The sequence below is a fragment of the Artibeus jamaicensis genome, unplaced genomic scaffold, assembly GCF_021234435.1.
Source record: "Artibeus jamaicensis isolate MK-2021 breed Jamaican fruit bat unplaced genomic scaffold, CSHL_Jam_final scaffold_3151, whole genome shotgun sequence".
In the NCBI taxonomy this organism is placed as follows: domain Eukaryota; kingdom Metazoa; phylum Chordata; class Mammalia; order Chiroptera; family Phyllostomidae; genus Artibeus; species Artibeus jamaicensis.
Genome location: NW_026522037.1, coordinates 286491 through 308197, shown reverse-complemented (window position 1 = coordinate 308197; position 21707 = coordinate 286491). Strand labels below are relative to the sequence as shown.

General features: G+C 61.2%; 1 protein-coding gene across 4 annotated transcripts in view; it reads left to right on the top strand.

Moving 5' to 3' along the window:
- Positions 1–840: 840 nt before the first annotated feature.
- PRKAR1B (protein kinase cAMP-dependent type I regulatory subunit beta) overlaps positions 841–21707 on the top strand; it is a 42914-nt gene continuing 22047 nt past the window's right edge. The window contains exons 1-6 of one of the 4 annotated variants that reach the window (XM_053656930.1): positions 841–942; positions 1792–1981; positions 11411–11578; positions 12444–12535; positions 21163–21224; positions 21559–21605. In XM_053656930.1, coding sequence (XP_053512905.1) covers positions 1805–1981; positions 11411–11578; positions 12444–12535; positions 21163–21224; positions 21559–21605 — 546 coding nt within the window. In that variant the 5' untranslated portion in view covers positions 841–942; positions 1792–1804. Of the gene's footprint in view, positions 943–976; positions 1027–1117; positions 1136–1791; positions 1982–4807; positions 4890–11410; positions 11579–12443; positions 12536–21162; positions 21225–21558; positions 21606–21707 lie in introns of those variants that run through there. The other 3 variants (XM_037137859.2, XM_053656931.1, XM_053656932.1) reach the window with 3 other exon arrangements.

Here is a 21707-nt window from a genome sequence, read left to right as displayed (position 1 = left end):
TCTTGTAAGGACACTAATGCCATTCATGAGGGCCGCACCCCAGAGCCCCGCCTCCCAGCCCCAGCCCACTGGGGGACCGGTGGTCCGGTGGGAATGGGAGCCCTGCAGCTGCCTTCCCAAACGTTTGGCAGCCCAGCCGCGAAGCTGGGCCTCTTCTTCTTGCTTCCCCCATGAATTATTCATCAGCTGCTGCCTAACAAACTCCCACAGACCTGGTGACTTAAAGCCACACACCCAGGCTCTCCCATGCCTGTGGGTCTGGGGTCCAGGCCTGGCCACCTGGTTCCTCTGAGGGCCGCCGGCAGGGCTGGGAGCACCTGCTTCTGAGCACACCTGAGCACCCCAATTTCTTGGTGGCCACCGTGGGGAGCACGTCCCCCAAACCCTTGCCAGGGTGATGCTTCATTAAAGCGGACTTGGGCATTATGTGGCAAACTCTGTGAAATTTCACATCCCAGGCCTACAGTGAAAAACCCCGAGGCTGCGCCCTAGACAACGCTGGTCTCATACAGTCCTGGGGGCTTCTCACTGGGGGCTGCACTGCCGGCACCTCCGGGCCCCAGGGCTGCAGCCAGGTAGGGCAGGGCGGGCACGCACAGGGTCTGCGGGCAGCAGAGGGCAGGGCGGTGGTCCTGGCCTGGTTGCCCACGGCTCTGGAGGTCTGGCCGGGCTCTGTGTAATACGCCCCCGAATGCCGAGCGGGGAGGAAGAGGCTGGTCCTTGGGGAGATAAGGTGGGAAGCTGGAGCGGGGGAGACAGACCTGGGTGCGGGCGGGGAGCGGTGGCAGGAGTCCTGTGATGGGGGTGGGGGGAGCTGGCGCCGAGACGGGCTGGCGGAAGGAAGGCGGTGCTGCTGCAGTGCGGGGACCGCTCACCCTCCCCTCGTCCCGCGTCCTCGCGTCCCCGCGCAGCCGCCTCCAGCCTCGGGCACAGCGCACCCAGGTAAGCGGGTCTGGGGTAGGGTGTGCGCCGGCATCCGGACTGCCTGGAGCTGGGAGCCTCGGCGGCTGGGAGGCTCTGGGAAACGTGGGTCTTTGGGGAGCCCCTGCCCCGGTGCCTGGACCAGGGTCTGCGGAGCCTGGGGAGGGGCTCAGAGGCACCGGGAAGGAGGGCGGGGAGGAGGAGCAGAGAGGAGGTGCGGGCCTTGGGTGGGAGCGCGGAGGCTGGGGAGGTGGTGAGGAGGCCTGGGGGCGGGGGCGGGCCTGAGTCCCCGCCGCGGATGCGGCCAGTTCCCGGCTGGTCGTTGCGCCCGGGTCTGAAACCGCCAGGCTGAGAACCGCCGCCTTTGTCTTCCAGGGTCCCTTCTTCCAGAAGCCCCTCAGCCTGGTCGCGATTGTTTTCCTTTTTCTTTTTCAAATAAGCGTCCCGCTCCACCAAGCCCTGTGACAGGCCCCCTCCACCTCCCATTCCCCGAGATCTCGCAGAGGGACCCCCAGGCGGTCCGGCCAGCGGACTCTATTTACCTATCACGCAGCTGCCCGTACAAAGGGGGGAGGTGGACGCAGGTGGGCCCGCCTAGCTGCGGCCGGACACGCAGGGGCATTCTCAGCCCTGCACGTGACCCAGGGTCCCCCTAGGCCCCCACAGGGATCTCTCTAGAAGTGAGGCCTGGCCTTCTGGTGACAATTCAGCCAGACCTCCGGCGGCGCAAAATAAAGTGTGTGGACCACGTCGTGCTGGTCACTGTTTTTGACCACGTCGACCAGGCTCAGGACACGTGTAAGCTGCGTGCGCTTTCAGGTCGGGGGCTCCGGCCGCCGGCGCTGAGGCCCCGGGTGTTTTCCTCGGCAGGACGCAGGGCACCATGGCCTCGCCGCCAGCCCACCCGCTGGAGGAGGACGAGAGCCTGCGCGGCTGCGAGCTGTACGTCCAGAGGCACAGCGTCCAGCAGGTGCTGAAGGACTGCATCGTGCACCTGTGCGTCGCCAAGCCCGAGCGCCCCATGCGCTTCCTGCGCGAGCACTTCGAGAAGCTGGAGAAGGTCAGTGGGCCGCCGCTTCCTGCGCCCCTCACTGCTCCTCATCCTTCTCTGGGCAGTGTGGCCCGCCCGCTGTCGTTTCACATTTGCGGGGCGGCTCACGGTGCGGGGAGCTCACAGGTCCTCTGATAGTTTCACCGCCAGGGACAGAGGGGGACCTGGTCGGGCATGGACGCCGGTGGCATTGGGGGGAAGAAAATGGCTCCATCCGAGTGTGATGTAGGGGAGCCCTGTTAACCTGCATTCCTGGGAGATGCCCCCCAGACGTGCGGTGGGGAGGCAGAGGCCCAGGCCTGCTCCCCACTTCTGAGGAGGGAGACGCCCTGCTGGTCCCCGGCGGGAGGACAGTCGGGAGCAGGGCCAGGACACGTGCCCTGACCTCCGTCATGCAGCTCGCTGCCCTGAGCTCTCCGGTGCCACCTAAGGGTGATGGCCTGTCCGTCACCACTTAGCTGTCCCTGTCCCTGTCTAATGGGGACAGGATGGAACCCAGCTCAGGCTCAGGTCTGCTGTAAGCCCCTCTGAGTCCCTGAGGCCGGCCCTGCGCTGTTCCCCTTCGCCCAGGGGCCTCCCTCGGGCACAGAGCCTGGTCCAGGAAACGAGGCAATTCCCTCTAGAGCAACCTGTTGAAAAACATCTTAGAACGACGTGTGCCTTTTAAGGAAAATTTTAAACGTGCAGGAATAGAAAGAAGAAACAAAACTCTGCTGTCGCCGTCCCTTCCCCCGCTGCCGCGCCTGTGTCCATTGCCCGCCCCGGCGGGGCGGTCACACAGGCTTCGCGGTGCTCTGGTCGCCCCCCTGCACGCGTGGGCAGTTGGGCGCCTCGCTGACACTTGTGTGCACATTTCTTTCCCCTCGTCCTCGGCGGGGCCTTTCAGTAGCGGAGCTGCTGGTGCTTCTGGTGGGAGGGGCTGCGGCCCCCACGGAGCCCAGGCAGAGCTGCTGTGGCTGCTTTAACTTAAAAAGCTGTTCTCCAGTGGGTGGATGGAAATGGTCCTGTGGCCTCGGTCCACTGTGGTTACTGCTGAGGCCCCTTCGGGAGGAGCCGTGGTCCCCGAGCAGGGCCACAGAGGACAGGGCATGGGGGGTTGCTGGCTCCCTCGTGTTTGGGGAGGGAGAATCAGGCAGGTGTGTCTTTAACCTTCTGTCTCTTTTTAAAAAATGATTTATTTGTTATTTATTTTTGGAAAGAGGGGAAGAAAGGGAGAGAAGTATGGATGTGCAAGAGAAACATCAATTGGTTGCCTCTTGCACACCCCCTACTGGGGACTTAGCCCATAACCCAGGCATGTGCCCTGACTGGGAATTGAACCCAGAACCTCTAGGTTTGTGGGATGACACCCAAGCCACTGAGCCACATGGATCAGGGCTGTTCTTAAGCTTCTCAAACCACAGCTTGGCTGTGACTAGAGCTACTTCACTGGGCTTGTCTCTGGTTGGCCCTGCCACGAGGCTTGTCTCATAGGCTGCGACTTCCTGGCCATCCAGGGCGGGGCACCCTGGCAAGAGGCCATGGCAGGTCCAGGCCAGACCTGGGAGGAGGTGCCGGCTGGGGGCACCCTGCACCCAGGGCATTTTCAGTGGCTCTGGGGGCACACTGCAGGTCTTGGGGATGGACTGGGTGTGGGGTGAGGAGAGGCGCCCAGCGTGAGACTCCTGCAGTTGGGTCTGGGCCCTCAAGGGAGTGGGGTGCTGCTTGCCAAGAAGGGGACTGTGGGACCAGGCAGGGTCGGACGGAAAAATTGAGAGTTCAGCCTTAGACATGGAGGTGGGCGCTATCCAGAAGGCTGTGGGTTTGGGGCTCAGGGGAGAGGCCGGGGTGGGGACTGAGGCTGGGCAGCTAGTGGCCCTGCGTGCCTTGGGAGGTGGCCTGTCCCCTGCCTGGGGCAGGTCAGGACCTTGGTGGGGCGGCCTGGGCACAGCTGGTGTTTGCAGTCTTGCTTCAAACCGAGCTGTTCCTGCTGCTCCTCTGGGAGGGAAAGACCTGATGAGGCCTCGAGTTCTAGATCTTGGTCACTGTGGCAGCTGGGCCAGTTCGCTGGGACTGCATAGACTTGGGGCTTCCACAGCAGCAACGTCCTCGGTGCTGGTGGTTGGGGCCGAGGTCACGGTGGCGCCACTGTCTCCTCGAGTCTGGTGGTCTGTGGCATCCTGGACTCCTAGGTGCATCACCTGTCTGCCTGCATCGCAGGTCCCTTTTGTAGGGACACAGTCACCCTGGATTAGGGCCCCTGACGCCCTTACACTAACTTGATTCCGATGTCAAGACCCCGGCTGCAAACACGGTCGGGTGCTGCGGTGCTGAGGCCGGGGCTCCACCCAGGCCTGTTCCCGGGGACACAGTTCCACCCTGGCCACTGCCTTCCCAGTGTGGGCAGGGGGTGTGGGAGGCCTACACTGAGCGTAGCCACTGCCCATGGGGACACCGGGACTGGGCAGTGGTGACGCGGCCATTACCTCTCAGCTGGAGAGAACGTCTGACCCCGTCGGGTGTCAGGCTCAGACCACAGGCTGTTCTCGTCTCTCTCCTGTAAGAGCTGACGAGCACAGGCTTTGGGGGGCAAGGTGGGCTTTGTGAAGCCTCCGAAGTCGTCCGTGTGCTTTGTCGGTGGGCGCGTCCAGTTTGCAGTGGACTCTCAAATGACCGGCGAACCTCAAATCTAACGGCCCGAGGGTCCTGCACCACAGGCGTCTATCCACTGTGAGGGCCCCGCCAGCCGGCTGTGTGGTGATAAGGGGCCAGGAAATGGGCTTTCCTCCCGGAAGCTGGACGCGGGGTGGTGGAGAGCCAGGCCGGAAGCCGTGTCCAGGCAGGAAGGTGCGAGGAGGCCACACGGACCAGCGGGATGGCCCGGCTCCCCGGGCGCTGCCCTGGCCTGCTGACCTCGGCACCCGGCGCACAGGCCTCGGTGAGTGTGGGCGTCGTCTTGGGCCAGTTTTTCTGAGGCGGAGCTCAAGGGGGTAAAGTATCGTGTGCGTGTCTGGGAGCCACAGCCTGGGACACGACCTTAAGGACAACGCTGTCGTCCTTCTAATGGAGCCTTTTGGTGCCGGGGGGAAAGGTCCCTGTGTTACAACACACACCGCCGCCCTCCCTGCGGCCAGCCCTCTGTCTCCTGAGAACTCTCCTGCTTTGCACCCCCCCACCCCCGCCCCAGGGCTGTGGATAACTGTAGCGCACCTGCATTTTGTTTGCTTTCTCTTCCCAGTCCCATTTTACTGTGGTAACACACACATAACACGAAGTGCACCACCTTGACCCCTGTTAAGTGTCCATTTCGGTGGCGTTCACATGGCTCTCCATCCACTTCGTGGCATTTTTACGGCATCCTGTGGCCATGGCATACTCCCTCCCGGGGACCCGCCGTAATTCCCACTTTCCCTCTGCTGCCGTTTGACGGCTCTCGGCTGGTTTTTCCTTCACAGACGCCTTGGAGAGAAGGACACGGTCGGAGGGGAAACAGAGGCTGCGTGTAGGTGTCCCGGGCAGGCACTGGGTCCGGCGCCTGAGCTCGCGGTGTCCTGGGTGGCCGACTCTCACTGCCTCCCCAAGTCCTGGCCGGCAGTGGCTTCTGCGACGGCCGTGTCAGCCCCTCCCTGTGGGCGCCACACCTGCTCCCAAACGTGGGCCGGGCAGCAGGTTTGCCCCTGTTGTCCGGTCAGACGACCCGTGATCCAGGGCCGACTCCCTGGTCCCTAGTGAGACAGACAAGCCATGTGGCGTTCGCCTTCGGGAGTGGCAGACACACCTAGCCGGGAGAACTGGGCCGGCCTCTGGGAGGCTTTGCTGGGAGCGGGTCGTGTGCCTCTCATGTCACTGTTCCCGGAGGCCAAGGGCCGCGCTGGGCCCTGATGGGTCCGCAACTCCGTCTCGGGGTTCGGCACATGCCCGTGGATGGCAGATGGAGGCATAAATCAGGTTTATTGAACTCCCGAGGGTCTGGCAGGGAAACTGTAGTGGAGCATTCTGTCTGTCTGTTCATTTGTCTGTCTGTCCATTCCTCTGTCTGTCCCACCACTACTTAGGGCACGGAGCTCCCAGGTCCACGGCAGCCCCCGGGGAGGTCCAGGTGGGGGTGATGAGGTCATGGACGGGCAGTAGGCGGTGCCGTGCATAGTTGAAATGGAGCAGGAATCAGAATGTTAGGATTGCTCGTCGTTTTTACCGGGAACAGTGGCCGTGCCTCGTGCGGCAAAGTCCAGCACTAACCACTTAAGAGCAGAGTGGGAAAGAAACTTCTCTCCCCCACCCCTGCCCGCTTCCTCTCGAGCCCCCCTTGTGCTCGTCCTTTGGGGTTTTTGGGAAGAGTCTTACGCACAGGAATGTGGATGTGGCTTCAGTGTGACCAGATGCCACACTGAGTTCTCTTCCCTCCGCTGACCTTGGAGACAGCTGGGGCTCCGAGTGGGCCTAGGGACCCCACTGCCTGACCTTTGCAGGTTAAAATTTAGGGCCCAGGTGTGTGCGAGTCCCACCTCTGTGGTGTGGCGTGGGGGCAACACCGCCCAGGGCAGCGCCCTGCCGGTGGGCGTCGCGCAGCCTCAGCGGGAGTCAGTTTGCATTTTCTGGGGATACCGAGGTTGGGCCGGTACCTGTCCATGTCCTTATTTGCCATTGGCAGGTCTTTGGAGAAGTGTCTGTCCACTTTTACGAGGTCGTTTCCTTGCCGCTGGGTTTCAGGGCTCTCTGCATCTCAAACGGGTGCCCTCGAACACGGGGACTCAGGTTCTCTCCAAGATACTGGACGCGCCGATGTCTTCTCGTTCGTAGCTTGTCTCTTCCTTCTCTGAGCGACACCTTTCGCAGAGCACGGTTGCTGCAGTTGAGGTCCCGTGTGTCAGTGGGTGGGGACAGCCCATGCTTCTGTGCTGAGGCTGCGTGTACAGCTCTCCCCCACATCAGGGCACACCTTCGCCAGCCATTAACCAGCCACAGGACTGAGTGTCTGGGTCTGGCCTTGCTGTTCCGCCGGGGGCCTCGCCCTGTGGTGACGTCCGCCGTCTGATGACTGTGTCCTGTAGCGAGTATCCGAGTTAGCGAGGTGTTTTCCATCTGTGCTCCTGTTCTGCCCATTGCCATTTCTCTGCCTCCCTGGGCTGGGCCAGAGAGGCCCCACTGGCAGCGACCGGGCAGTGCTCCTGGGGTTCAGGTCAGGAGGCACCGAAGGTGCAAGTCCGTCCGGGGAGGCAGGTGGCTCGACTGCAGGCCACGTTCCAGCCTGGGAACTCGGGCCACCTCTCCGTTTAATCAGGTCTTTGGTTTCTTTCACCGATGCTAGAAAAAATACGCTTTCCACGTGCAGGTCCGCCATGTATGTTGTGCATGGACTCGTTTCATTTTCTTTAAGTTTTAGTTTTCAATCATAATCTACATCCAGCATCGTGTTGTGTTAGGTTCAGGTGTGCAGCATCATGGTGACACTCATGCACTTCCTAAACCGTCCCCCAAATTCCCAGGGTGCACCTGGCACCCTCCATCGTTATCTCAGTATTATGAGCTACTTTGCGTATGCTGCGCTCTATTTAACTTCTTATCCTACGTGATTATATTTATCTATTGATATGAATCTTTAAACATGCTTTATAAAAAGATTTTATTGATTTATTTTTCGAGAGGGAGGAAGGGAGAAAGAGAAGGAAAAGAAACATCAATGTGCGGTGGCCTCCCATGCACCCCCTGCTGGGGACCTGGCCTGCAACTCAGGCATGTGCCCCGGCTGGGAATCGAACCACGGACCCTTTGGTTTGCAGGCTGGTGCTCCAACCACTGAGCCACACCCGCCAGGACCTAAGTGATGCTTTTAAAAGAACATTGACAGACGTTACTTTCTAGAGCAGTTTCAGGTTTACAGACAAGTTGAGCGTAAAGGGGAGTTCCCCTGTTGCTTTCCCCGGCTTCCTGACTGGAAGCGCTTTGCATTCATGTGGGGCAGTGGTTACAAATGGTGACGAATTGCTACTAACTGGCGAGGTGACATCAAGCTTCACTCTGCAACTGTACAGTTCTGTGGGTTTGGGCAGATACACAATGTCACACACCTGTCATCAAAGTATTGAAGGTTGGGTGCACCAAAAAGTTGGTATGATGGCTCCCGCGGAGCTTACATGTCTTTAACTTCATTCAAAACAATTTTGTTAGACTGTATTGTGACAGCTGTCACATCAGCGTGAATTTAAAATAAAACATCAACATTGATGAGTTTTTGTGCAGCCGTTTTAATGTCGAAGGTGGAAGAAAATATGCAGCATGTTGGGTATATTATGTTTTATTATTTCAAGAAAGGTAAAGATGCCACTGAAATGCGAAAAGAGATTTGTGCAGTGTGTGGAGAAGGTGGTGTGACTGAGCAAACGTGTCAGAAGTGGTTTGTGAAGTTTCGGGCTGGAGATTCGTCGCTGGAGAAATCTGTACCGGAGCACGGAAGCTGCTCTAGGGTCAGGTAGACCAGCTGAAGTCGACAGCGATCAAACGGAGACGTTTGTTGAGAACAATTGACGTTCTACCACACGGGCGACAAACTTGAAATATCCAAGTCCATAAAGTTATTGGTGGAAATGAAAAACGTGTCTTCTACTTCATGGAAAACCCATGCAGACTTTCTAGCCGACCCGATAGATTAGTTCTCCAGCCCTACAGCCCCTGGAGCTCCGTCTGTTCCTCCCCTCTCCCCGCCCCGCAGCCCCTGGCCACCCAGGATCTGTCTGTAATCCTCACAGTGTTGCCTCTTCCAGAACGTCACACACTTGGAGTCATGCAGCCTCGTCACCCTGGTTTTCATCACCGAGTCACATGCACTGGGGGTCCCTCGGATCTGGTGGTGGCTGAGAGGTCAGTTCCCTTCAGGGCTGAAGGGCGCCCCCTGCAGGCCGGGCTGCGGAGCTTGCCCACCGCCTGCTGCATCCAGGCGTGGATAAAGCTGAAGGAAACACCTGTGGGCAGGTTTCTGCGGGGACGTGAGTTCTCACACCTTGTGGGTAAACATCAAAGAGTGGGACCCGTGGACCCCACGGTGAAAGTCTGCTTAGTTTTGTGAGAAATGGACGGCCGCCCTCGGAGGGGCTGCCCGCCTGCACCCCCCACCGGCAGTGAGTGAGCGCCCTGGTGACGCGGGAGGAGGAGTGTCTCCTCACGTGCTTGTCTGCTGTCCCGTGTACCCCTGGGGGCGTGGTCTGGCCAGGCCTTTGTCCAGCTGGGATGCTGGTTTTCTCACTGTCGGGTTTGGAAGGTTTCGGACGCCCTGCACATGCATCCTCGGAGGCGCCTCTCCCAGACGCTCTCTCGGTGTGTGGCTTGTCTTTTCGTTCTCTTGATGATTTGTGCCTGCAGTTCTGGGCCCTGCTTTCTGGCTCTTTAAACCTAATATTAATGGTCACTGACATGATGGCTGATTGTCATTAAAGCCACGAGTTGATGGTGCTGAGTGGTCTGTTACACAGATGTCTCTAAACTGATTTATGCAATTTCTTACTGTTGCTCGTGGGATGAAAAATCTTTTTAAACACTGCAGAGAACGTTTGGTTTAGGTATCTCTTCATGCGTCATCTCACTGTCCCTTAGGCTTTTTTTTTTTTTATAAAGGTTTTATTTATTTATCTTTAAAGGGGAAGGGAAGGAGAGAGGGAGAGAATATCAATGTATGGTTGCCTCTCGTAGGTCCCCTGCTGGGAACTGGCCTACAACCTAGGCATGTGCCCTGACTGGGAATCGAACCACGATCCTCTGGTTCGCAGGCCCGTGCTCAATCCACTGAGCTACACCAGCCAGGGCCCCTAGGCTGTTTTTTAAGAAGTAGAATTTGGGCTCAGGGTGTCCCTAGGTATATAGTGGCAGTTGTTCCCCAAAAAGGTTTTATTCATTAGTTCATCCATTCGACATGAACACCTGCCAGGTGCCTGCCAGCCACCGTCCTTTGCCCTTCCTGGGCCTCAGTTTCCCCTGGGCCTGCAGCCCTCAGTTTTCTGTTTGACCTGCGGCCACCAGAGGAGGTGATTCCCAGGTGGGGCTGGCGACCGTCACCCCACGTGGACCCAGGTCTTCGGCTGCGCAGACACCTCCTCCCAGGGGCGTTCCATGGGCCTCACATCTGGGGTGCTCGGCTGCGTGATTAGCTGCCCCTAGAAACCCCCTTGAGTAGAGACAGGGCAGCTGTGTCCTCACTAGGACACGGCCTCATTTCCTTCCTTTGCTGGAGGTCTGCGTCCACCCTCCTTGTGTGGGAAAAATGTGGTCAGAAGACAGTGACCGCCATTCATGGGCCAGGGTGTCCATGGGGACATCCCTGGGGCCGTGCGGCCTGGGCCAGAGCAGACGCTGGCCTCGTGCTTTCGGAGAACGCGCAGTTCCCATGCGGTTCCCATGCGGTTCCCACGCGGTTCCCACGCGGTTCCCACGCGGTGGTTGTGGAGAGTCCCCCACCCCGCCCCCTGCCGCTTAGTCAAGTCATCCGCCTGGAAACGGCAGGCGGGAAGGGGGCCAGCAAAGCATGAGGTTTCGCTGGAACCCTGAGAGGGGGCAGGGTCCGGACGCCACCCAGAAAACACAGTCACCGCTGCGCCCAGACCTGCAGTGTGGAGCCGCCTGCGCCCTGCCCACGCTGACCCTTTGCTGCCAAAGATGGAAAACTGTCCCTGGGCCAGGACAGGTGCCATTGCTGATTCCCCCGGGAGACCAGGAGGTGGCCTCTGGTGGCCTCAGGGGACTGCGGGCCGCCCTGCGGCATCATCTCTGGGTTTCCAAGCAGCTGCGTCTGCGAACCTTCAGAACCTGCGGAGCCGCTCATGAAAGCCTCAGGCGTCTGTGCGCCCTGCTCCTGGCTTCTTTAGCTCCAGGCCCACTCAGGGGCCGCCAGCTCTGTGGCGCCATCCGCGGGGATGTGGACAGCACAGCAGCTGTGGCCGAGGCCTGGCGCCTTCTCACTGCCCTGTGGCCCCGCCATGTGGTCCCCGGCTCTGAGTCCCAGCAGCTGCTGCAGTGGTGCGTGGTTGGTGGCCGCGACCTCCAAGCCCCGCGTGTCCCGGGGCTCCAGCGCCTGTTCTGACTCCGTTCCTTCGTTCAGTCCTTCATTCTCCTTCGTCAGTCCGCTGGTCCACTCTTGCCATTGGTCATTCCTTCCCCCAGGGCTGCAGCTCCGCCCCTGGGTGGGGCAGGGTCACAGGCAGGACGGAAAACGTTTAGCTGGCGGTGGGAGGGAGGGGATCAGAAGGCTTCTCGCTGGAGGTGATGCTGAAATGGGCCTTGAAGTCCATGTTGGCCTCTCCAGGGACGCACTTGGCAGGTGGGTCATGGGGTGGGGGCCGTGCATCCCGATCCTCTCCCCCTGCCCCCGAGCTCCCAGCCCCTGGCTGGGTGTGCCGTCAGTCCCTGGGGCTTGGGCCGAGGTGGCCATGGTCTCACCCACTCTGCTCTCCGCCCCCCCACCCCGTCCCCCAGGAAGAGAACAGACAGATTTTGGCTCAGAAGTCAGCCTCCCAGTCCGACTCGCATGATGAGGAGGCCTCCCCGACGCTGCCAAACCCCGTGGTGAAAGCCCGCTGCCGCCGTGGGGGCGTGAGCGCCGAGGTGTACACAGAGGAGGATGCTGTGTCCTACGTCCGGAAGGTGGGTCCAGGGCCTGGGGCCGGGGCGGGCAGCCGGGGGTCGAGGTTGCTGGTGGTGGTGCCTATTGGCACCTCTGAGCCCAGGGCTGCCTGTGACCCCACCAGGCTCAGGGAAGGGACAGGTGTCAGGCTTTGGGCTGCGGGCGGAGGGGTGTTCCGAGTCCCTAAAAGTGGTGCGCACATGCACCTGGGATTCCGTTGCCGCCTCCAGCCCGGCAGAGGGTCCAGGTGGCTGAGCTCACAGAGGGGGCTCTGCGGTGGCTCGTCCGGCCTTCCGCTCGGGTCCCTTAAGGGAGAATCCACAGCATTTGAGGTGCCAGGTCTTTGCATTGTTCCGTGTGTGGCTCGCTGGACAAGAGCCCAGTCTCCAGTGGGGACATTTTCCCTCACCCTGTGCAGTGGCTTGGCCAACGGGGGTCTAGCCCCCCCCCACCTGACACCATTCCCACCGCCCCTTTCTCCTCCTCCAGAGCAGGGAGGTCCGTGTGGCCCCAAGCACAGGTCAGCTGGTCTCTTTTTTTGTTTTTCAAATATTTAAACAAGCATCTGCTGCATTAAAAACCAGTGAAAGAATGAAATCAGCAACGACATGATAGCCCTGGGCACCGGAGCTCCTCTGGCGTCTGCTGATGTTCTGAGGCCCTTGGAGCCGGTCCACCAAGACCCCACTTCTGGGCCATCCCGGGGCTCTGTTCTGTTCGTTCTGGTTTGTTTATTAAACTGACATTGCAAGCTCTCGTCTTCACCATCGCCGGCCAGCAACCAGCTGACAGCCCCACGGCCAATTCGGGGCCTGTCACAGTTTTGCGGGGTTGAGCCACTGGCCCTCGGGGCACCCACAAGACTGACTGCTGCTGTCCCCACAGGTCATCCCCAAAGACTATAAGACCATGACGGCACTGGCCAAGGCCATCTCCAGGAATGTGCTGTTCGCTCACCTGGACGATAACGAGAGGAGGTAGGAACCTGAGGGCAGTGGCGCGGAGCTGACAGCCCCTCTCGGGCCGCTTGGGTCACGGCCCTGGGTCACGGTGCCACCTGCCTGGGGGGCAGCAGTGCCACAGAGCAGAGGCGGTTCCTGAGAGTGAAGGGCCGCCCACTCCAGAGCTGCCCCCCAACTGTAGGCCCCCACCTGTGGCCCCCATGTGCAGGCCTGGCCGGGGAAGGTCCCCGCCACCATCTTTGCCCAGATCCCCGTGGGTGGCTTGTCCCATGTCTTCCAGTGCTGGCTGCACCTGCTCTGCGCTGAGCTGTCCGAGTGGGGGCTGGCCCAGCTGCTCCCGCCCTCTGTCTGTCCTCAGACATTTACCTGTTCTGACTGTTTCCACTTGGAGATGAACATCACTTTCGAGTGTGGGTTGGGTGGGCACTGCCTCCACATGGCTCCAAACCCGAAAGGTGGCCGGGCCCAGAGTGGACGGCCAGCTGTCTGCAGACTGCCCGGGGCTGCTCCCCCTGGGCGCCCGGCCCCCTTACTGCAGACGGACGCCCCCCACCCTCAGGCGGAGGTCTCTGCTCCTGCCCGTGGCCGGTGGCCACACAGCCACTGGTCCACTCTTCACCCTGAGGCTGGCCCTCGGTGAGGGGGGACTGACCGGCCCAGCTCAGCCCGGTTGTCGCCTGTTGGTGCCTGCTCATGGAGGGGGTGTGCCCTGGGTGTGCAGTGACCCTTTTCTGTTTTCGTGGGGTTACCCATTCTGGCATTTTCCTAGGAGTGGAATCTCACAGTGTGTGACGTGCATGACCTGCGTCTTTCCCTGAGTGGGACGGCTCCAGGGTCCACCTGTGCTGTGTGTGCCTGAGTCCCTGGGGGGGGGGTGACACTCTGTGGTGGCACAGGGGGACCACATCGGGTTCATCGACGTTGTCTGTTGGTTGCGCCGGGGTTGTTTCTGCCTCTTGGTTACTTGAATCTGCTGCTGTGGGCCTGTGGTCCTGGGCACACACCTGGAGTGGAGGCGTGGGGTTGGACGGTCATTCCACGTGCAGCCTACAGCCAGGCCCCCTTCCCTGTGAGCCCAGCTGTCCCTCCCTCCAGGGGAAGCCGTGTTTAAGGCAAACTCCTTGACCCCTCACCAGCCCGGAGCACTAGCTGGTACAGTAAAAAAGTCTTAGTTAGGGCCTGCCTGGTCCGAGTGTCAGCTGAGTGAGACTGTGTCTCCGGCACCCGGCTGCGTGCGCTGGGTCCCGGGCCTTTGGCCTCACATTTGCGGAACTCGGACTGTTCTTTCGGCGAGCCAGGTGGACAAGAAGTGGAGGAAGCAGATGGCGGGCTTGAAAATCCCTCTTGGCCAGGCCGGCGTGGAAAGAACGCTCTCATCTGTCCGCGTGGTGCTCCAGGTCCTTTGTTTTGCACACAGGAAAGCTCACTTTCCATCTGAAACCCCCACGGGCTCCTTTTTCTGGCCACAGCCCCTAAAGAAACAGGCCGACAGTCCAGGAAGCCGTTCCGGAGGCAGTGGGCAGGGGCCTGCCTCGCGACCTTTCACATGACGTGTCCCCTGCGGCCTCCAAACCAGCTGCTTTTCCCAGGTTTCCCGCCGCCGGGCCAGGCCGCTCTGTCTGGCCTCGGCTGCAGTCTGGCTCGGGCAGCACTGTCCTCTCCAAGTGGGCAGGGCGCCGGGCCCACCGGACTGAGGCTGTTGCCGCCGCCGCCTCCGCATCCCCGCCAGGACATTCCTTTGCAAATAAACCCATGTGGGGGACTGGGGGCCAAGTACACCTTTCTGCTTAGTGGCCCCCCTGCTGGATTCAGGTTGAAGACAGTGAACCTGCGCCACAGGCTGGTCGTGTTGCTCCTTCCCATGTGTGCAGGCGTCTTCCCTCCAGGCCGTTCTCACTTCCTGGGGCAACACTCGGTGTGGAGAGAAGGTGGCACTGGGTTCGAGCCGCCTCGTGAAGAGTTGCTCACGCAGCTCAGCTCTGGGTGGCTGCACACCGTCCGTGCCATGCCTCCTCTCACAGGATGGCCGCACTCCTGGGCGGTGTTTATCGAAGGCTCTCTCTGGGCCCGTGAGGGTGGTGCAGAGCCTCAGTTTCCCCCTGTGCAAGTAAGGAGGGCTGTCCTGGGCTCAAGGCCACACCACCTGTCTTGGCAAAGCCAGGGCCCCACCAGGAGTCTCTGGGGTCCATGTGAGGACAGATGTGGGCAGCGTGGAGGGGAAGCAGGGTCGGAGTGGTGACCCAGGCCTCGCCCTGGCTGGGTGGGGACCCTGGTGTCCGGGCGGTCTGAGACTGTGGGGCGCGTGCTCCGGCCGGCTTGGCCATGGCAGTGAGCGAGGACAAGCGAGCCCTAAATGCTGAGTGTGGGGCTGGAGCGGCCTTAAACACACACCCGCACACGCACTCAGCACAGGCACACATGCATTGCTCACATGCACACGCACACTCACCACCTGATTTCAGGCGTGTTAAAGTGCCTTTGGGAAGGAGCCAGTAGTGTGATGTAATTCGCAAGTTGTGTGATGTAATTCGCAAGTTGTGTGATGGTATCATCTGAGCCTTAGTGTCCTCAAGAGTCACTGGAGAGTGATGGTCCCTGCTCGGGGGGCTTCTGTCGTGTTGGGGGCTCAGGGGGAAGGAGTGCAGTCGTGTCCATGGGCACATCATCACCATCATCATCACCACCATCACCACCATCACCATTATCATCACCCTCATCACCATCACCACCATCACCATCACCACCATCACCACCACCATCTCTCTGGAAACCCTCTGGCTGAGCAGGGAGGTGGGGTCAGGGGGCCTCTTCCCAGCTGCCGCTCTGCTCCCCCGGCGCTGGCCCAGTCATCCACCTGGACCCAACAGCTGGCCTCAGTGCTGTGTGTGGAAGGGCCTGCAGTGTCCTGGAGGCCGCTCCCCTATGTCACCGTCTGCTTCACCCTGGGCCCGAGGAAGGCAAGCAGGCTGTTCTGGGGCCCAGGACCCAGCAGGGAGGCTCTGCGGCCAGCTTGCGCTTACCTCCCTTCACAGGAGAGGGTTTCTGGGGCCAAAAAGGGGACGCCCCTTGCCCCTCGCTCCCGGCCAGGCAGCACCTGTCCCAGTTGGGGCTGGAGCGGGGCATCCTCGTGCCTGGGTGGCCCTGCACAACCTTCTGCCGAAGTGAGTTTCTCCAGGCGAGTGGCTGGGGAGGCGGCAGGTGCAGCTACTGAGCAAAGGCAGACACAGGTCCTTCCTGGGACGCTGGTCAGGGGAAGGTGGCCCATGGGTGCCGGAGCCCTGAGATGTGCCGTGAATCTGGCCTGGCCCTGAGGGCATGGCCTTGGCCTGGTGGGGGGACCTGGGGGGCCCTTGGGCTCACTCAGCTCCCTCCGGGCCAGGGCCCTGGCGACCAGTGTGCTCACCCGGGAGCCGGGTGTGGTGATTAGGAGGAAGCGCGTGGGGTGGGTGGCAGCGCTCTGTGCCCCGGGCCCTCCACCGGGGCCTCATTACCGGGCTGCCAGACGGCGCGTGGGGAGGGCGCCTCGCCCTGTGGCTGTCCTGGCAGCCGCCGGGCTCTCGGCAGCTCTAATTAAAACAGGCCTCTGGCTGCAGCGCCGCCCCAGCGCAGCTGTCTCCTGTTGTCTGTCCTCTCTTCCTCGCACCCGCATATCTTTGCAGCCTGTTTTTCCACAGATTGGCGCGGGTCCCCAGGTGATGGGAAAAACACGCTGTCTGCGCGTTCACATGCAGCTCCGGGGGCCAGCCTCGGCCTCCTCGCCACCCTGCCCGCTGCCCCCTCCCCCTGGGCTCCGGTGTGGGGGCCGGATGCTTCCCTTTCAGCAGGACTAGAAAAGGCAGCTAGCGTTTGGAAAGCACAGGGCTGCATGGAGGAGGTGCCTAATGGCTTGAACATGCAGAGAATTGGATTTTCATTTTGGACGAAGCCAGGCTCCCTCTGGGCAGAGACCTCGGGGTTCGCGGACTGCGGCCACGTGAACCTGGGTGTTTAGACACGTGTTGGGTGGGAGGCTGGAGTTTGCCGCCCTGTCCCACCTGGAGTGTGCAGAGCCAGCCTGCAGTCTCGTGCCGCCCTCATGTTAGAACGGTGTGGGCCAGTGACGTCCTGGTGCCCTTGGGCAGAGAGGCACACAGTGAGGAAGCACACTGCTCAAGGCCCCCCGCTGGGCCTGGGAGAAGCGGGAATTTGCACCCTGGTCCGGATGGGCGGCACTGGACTGGCCTGGGCAATGCATCCAGGCTTGTTGATGGAGTCTGTTGTGGTAGGGTTCCCGGGACTCGCTCACCAAGGCCCACAGGATGTGCATGGCCGTGGGGTTAGGAGAGAAAGAATTTGGGGCTCCCCCACCCTGGGGCCACCATCGAGCAGCCTGCGGGGATCTGGCCTGGGGTCGCAGCATTTGAAAACCTCTGGAGTGTGGTGGTGTGCGTCTCCGGGTGCCCTCAGCATGAGGACACGCTCCCCACCTGCACCGGAAGCTGAGGTGTGGGTGGTGCGGGGAGCGGGTGCCGATGAGCTGAGTTCGGGCCGGGGCCACACACTCTGTGGGGAGCCATGGTTTTTGTGTTTTTTTGGTTTGTTTTATTTTTTAATGCTCAGGAAGCAACCAGAAGGGCCATCCATGGTATCTCCCTGTGGTGACAGTTTCTGGCACATTCTCTGGGGACACGTGCTTGTTCCTTCCCCAGCGGTCTGTGCACTCGGGCTGCAGGGGCTGGCTGCACATCTGGAAAGACGTGTCGGGGGGTGGCCCCTCGACGTGGGCTGCGCGTGGCTGCCCCAACCTCACTCGTCCGTCTCAAGGGGAGGTTGCACCCGGTGGCCGGACCTGCCGTCTGGGCTCTGTGCTCAGAGGCCCCTGCTCTCTGGTGACGCTCCACCCTCCCGAACTGCTAACCTCCGAACAGGGGCCATGTGGTCACTTTGTGCGGGGACAGGATGGGGACGGGGGGCTGCACGTTATGTGGCCGGTCAGCTGCGGGGGTGAGTTCAGTGGCTCCTTCGGGGTGGACAGTGCGCTCCTCACGCCGTGTGGTCACCTGCGTCGGGCTGCGCGTCACCGACTCATCCTTTGCTCGTGGTGGTTCGCTGGCTTGTCTTCTTCTTCCCTTGAATTCTCACGGGTTATTTGCAAACGAGCAGAGTCAGGCCGTTGAGGATCGAACAAGAAGCATGAGCGTTTCCTCTGGGGTCACCCGTCCCGGCGTGGATGACGTTCTCTTGTCGTGCAGAAGTTGGCATTTTTCCCGTAACTGTCTCCTTGTGATAAAGCAAATACAATGCAAAACCCTCCGTTTAGCTGTGACTGGGTGTCCCGTTTGGGAGCGTCAGCACAGTCACGCTGCTCTGCTGCTGTCACCTCGTCTGTCTGCAGAACGCTTTCTTCCCGCATTCAGACTGGTCCCCGTGAAGTCTCCCCACCCTCCCCCGGCCCACGGTCCCCCCCACCTGCCATCTCTGTGAGCTTGGCAGCGTGGGTACCTCACACGAGTGGGGTAGGACAGTGCGTGCGCACTGTGCCCAGCCTGCTCCTCTCAGCACGGGGCCCTTGAGGCTTGTGCAGGCCATGGTGGGGGGCACGTCCGTCCCTTTTTAAGGCTGAGTGATCCTCCACTCCACTGCACCCCGTCTACCCGGGGTCTAGCCAGGACTGCCCTAAGCAGGGCCCTGCCTGTCGGTTTGCGTCCAGTCCCCTTTCATGGCCCTCGGGCGCAGGCGGCAGGTGAGGAGGCGGGGCGGCAGGGCCAGGGAGGGACCCTCCCAGCCCAGGGTCTGTGCTTCCCTCCTGCCCTGAGCCCCGTGCCTGAGGACCCACCCTTCCCGGGCGGGCAGACAGCTGGTCTGTGCTGGTCCTTCAGAGAAAGCAACAGTTGCCAAGAGTGGGAAACAAAGATGCGCTTTGACTCAGGAACAGCTGTCGGGGGGAGGCCCCGCCGCATGGTGCAGCTGCCGGGGCCCAGCGTGCAGGCCGCCTGGGTGGGGCTCTCAGCTCTGGGGGCCGTGCCGGGCACCCCTCCCCTCTCTGTTCCTCTGCCCCAGTAACTCAGTCCTTGTTTTCGATGGTAAGAAAGTGCTGCAGCTTCTTGACCATGGACACGAAGTCCTCGAAGTGATGGAGGCTGAACTGGGCTGCAGAGGGAGCGGCTCGGGAGGTCCTTCCCCCACTGCCTTTGGTTCAGGGCTGTGGCCCCCGTGTGTGTCTGCCTGGGACGTGTTTTCCTGTCCCTTGGGGCAGATTCCTAATGGTGGAATTTCTGGTTCGTTGGCTACTTCATGTCTAACTTTTAAAGAAGCCACCTGCTGTCCAGAGTGACTGCCACTCTGACAGTCCTGTCTGCCAGGTGACGTGTGGGGCCCTGGGTCTCCGGGTCCCTGCCCGAGCCGGCACTGTCTTTTGAGTTTGTGAACGCGTCCCTGCTGACCAGTGAGGTGTTGGCTGCGGGCGGGCCCTCTCCCAGAGCGTCTGCTCAGAGCGTTGCTGACTTTCTGAGTCCCTGGTCCTCTGGTGGTGCAGCTCCCAGAGGTCTGTGTGTACTCAGAGCGCTTTCCAGCACACAGGGCTTGCGAACGTCTCTCCCAGTTGGTATCTGATCTTTTTGTTTTCTTAGTGGTGTCTTTTAAAGCACAACATTTCAGAGTCAGGTGAAGTCCAACGGACCTTTACGTACTGCACTGTTTTCAGGTCTGAGATTCTCTCCCACGCGGGGCGTGGCCTGGCGGGGAGGCCAGCCCTCTGCCCATTTGCCTTGCAGCTTCTGCGGGGGCTGGGGGTGCCAATCCGGGGGGTGGGTTCCGGCAGCACGTGAGGCAGACAGTGGTCCCAGAACTTGAACCTGTGGGCGCTCTGCCCCCACGGCAGCCTGAGGAGGCGGGGTCATGGTCTCAGTGCCCAGGCAGAGCTGACCAGGGCAGTGGGCAGCAGGGCTGGGGCCTGAGCCCAGGCGTCCTGGTTCCTGGTTGTCCTGGCCCATTCTGCCACCTGACCCCCCCACTACCCAGGGGTCAGGACCTACTTTCCTGTGGTCCCTGAGAGGAGCTCAGGGCTTGGAGGACATGGGCCCACCCGCCCCTATGGGCTCTGCCCGCCTCTGCTCCACGTGGTTCTGGCTGCCGGCGGGAGCTGCTGCCACAGGACGGAGCAGGCGGGGTAGTGGCCGCTTGTGGCAGGAGGGGAGGGACAGAGACACAGAGGGAGGGAGTTCCCCTCCCCTCAGAGCTGCTGTGTCTGGTAAACTCTGTGTCATGCTGTCCCCCCTGTGGCAGTCGCTGGCTGCAGGTGCCGGCCACCTGGGGTCACTGTGCCCCAGCTGTTGGAGACAGAGGGAGCTGGCCGGGATACGGGGCTATTCTGGCTGGGGAGGGAGGATGTCCAGGACCAGCTGGGGCTGGCAGCTGATGCCCCCACCCAGTTGAAGGAACACGGTGTCCGGGTGGCAGGTCCTTGTGTGCAGGGGACATGGGGCGTGGCCACTGATGGAGCACATGCACCCCGGCCGCCAAGGTGCTGGGGCCACTCAGGAACTTGCTGTGTGTAGAGCCTGGTCCACAGGGGGAAACTGAGGCTCAGCCACTGGCCTGCTGGGCAGCTGTGGGGCTGCACCTGGGACCCCCTGCCTGCCTGTGCAGCTCCTGGAAGCTGGGGGGACCCTTGTCCCTCTGTGGGGACAAAGGTGTTGCTGGGAAGCATCCCGGGCTCTAGGCCTGTGTTTTGGTGTCTGGGGAGCAGCAGCTGGATCTGTACCTGGTGGGAGTGGCCGTGAGCCTGGCTCAGGTGTCCCCGCACCTTGATATCCACGCGACAGTCAGGTCCTTCCCCGACTCTGCAGCCCAGCCCCTGGGTGGAGAGGCCCACGGGTCCCTGCAGGCGGACCAGGGGAGGCCTGGCCTCAGCGGGTGGGGACTCAACTCAGTGGCCTCTGCCCTGTGGTGTGGGCCCAGGTGGCCAGATCTCTGATATTTCCAGGGAAGCTGGAGGTCCACATTTTTTTAAAAAAGATTTCATGGCAGTAAGTCGTGCTCAGCCTGAGTCGTCAGTGTTCAGGAAGAATTACTGGAACCTCAGGAAAGCGTAGGGACACCCCACCCCACAGTGGGGGACCCTACACCCAAACTGGGGCACTGGGTCTCGGGCCCCGCCGCACAGCCTCCGCCACCTGGGCAGGAACACGCGTCCCGGCTCTGACCACCCCGTGCCTCTGGCATCTGAAATGTTTCACCGTGAGACTTTGAAGGGTGGTGCAGTAGTGCTGCCGGCCTGACGCTTGCTTTCCTTGTTACTGGAGGTGGCCCAGTGGCCAACGTCAGGAGCTTTGGCTTAAAACCACAAGGATCAGAAGCCCCCCATGTGGACACGAGAAGTGTCCACCGCCTCTTGTTGCTTTTGTTGTGAGTGGCGTTCATAGCGGCACGTACGTTGTGACCTGGTGTCTGTAAACCCCGAACAGCCAACCCGTCCAGGCACAGAAGCTGATGGGGCGGGAAGGGTTTTCTTTCCTTCTGTGACTTAGGTGACTGTGTCCGCTCCCCCCACCCTGCCCCCCGCTGCCCCTGTTCCAACAAGACTGAGTCTGGGGGGAGGGGAGGGATGTGGGTCTGACTCGGGGGCCCCTGCGGGGCTCACACCCTCTGTGTCTTCTTTTCAGCGACATATTCGACGCCATGTTCCCTGTCACCCACATCGCCGGGGAGACTGTCATCCAGCAAGGTGCGCCCCTGTCCTCCCCGGGGGGACCGAGCAGGGACCCTCGGGCTGTTCGCTGAAGGAATTCCCAACAGAAAACAATGCGTGTGAAACTCTCATCATGTGTCTTGGGAAAAGCCACTCATGAAATGTGGTGTCTGACGAGCTGACACCACGTTGTTCGCTTGTCTCTCTGCCCAAACAGGCAGCTGCACCAACCTGGGGGGGGGGGCCGGGATGGCGGGCAGACTCGGGGGCGGCGGCAGTGGGTCAGGAAGCAGCGCGGGGCGGTGGCAAGACACGCGCGCAGCCTCTGTGTCCTTTCATCACGCAGACTGTGTCTTTTCTGCGGTTTCAGGGGACGAAGGCGACAACTTCTACGTCATCGACCAAGGAGAGGTGGATGTAAGTACCTCCCGACTGGTTCTGGAACACAGGTCTGAAGACCTGTCCCGCTCTGCGTGACGCCAGGGCACTAACAGGCTCAGGCTCAGGCTCAGAAAGACG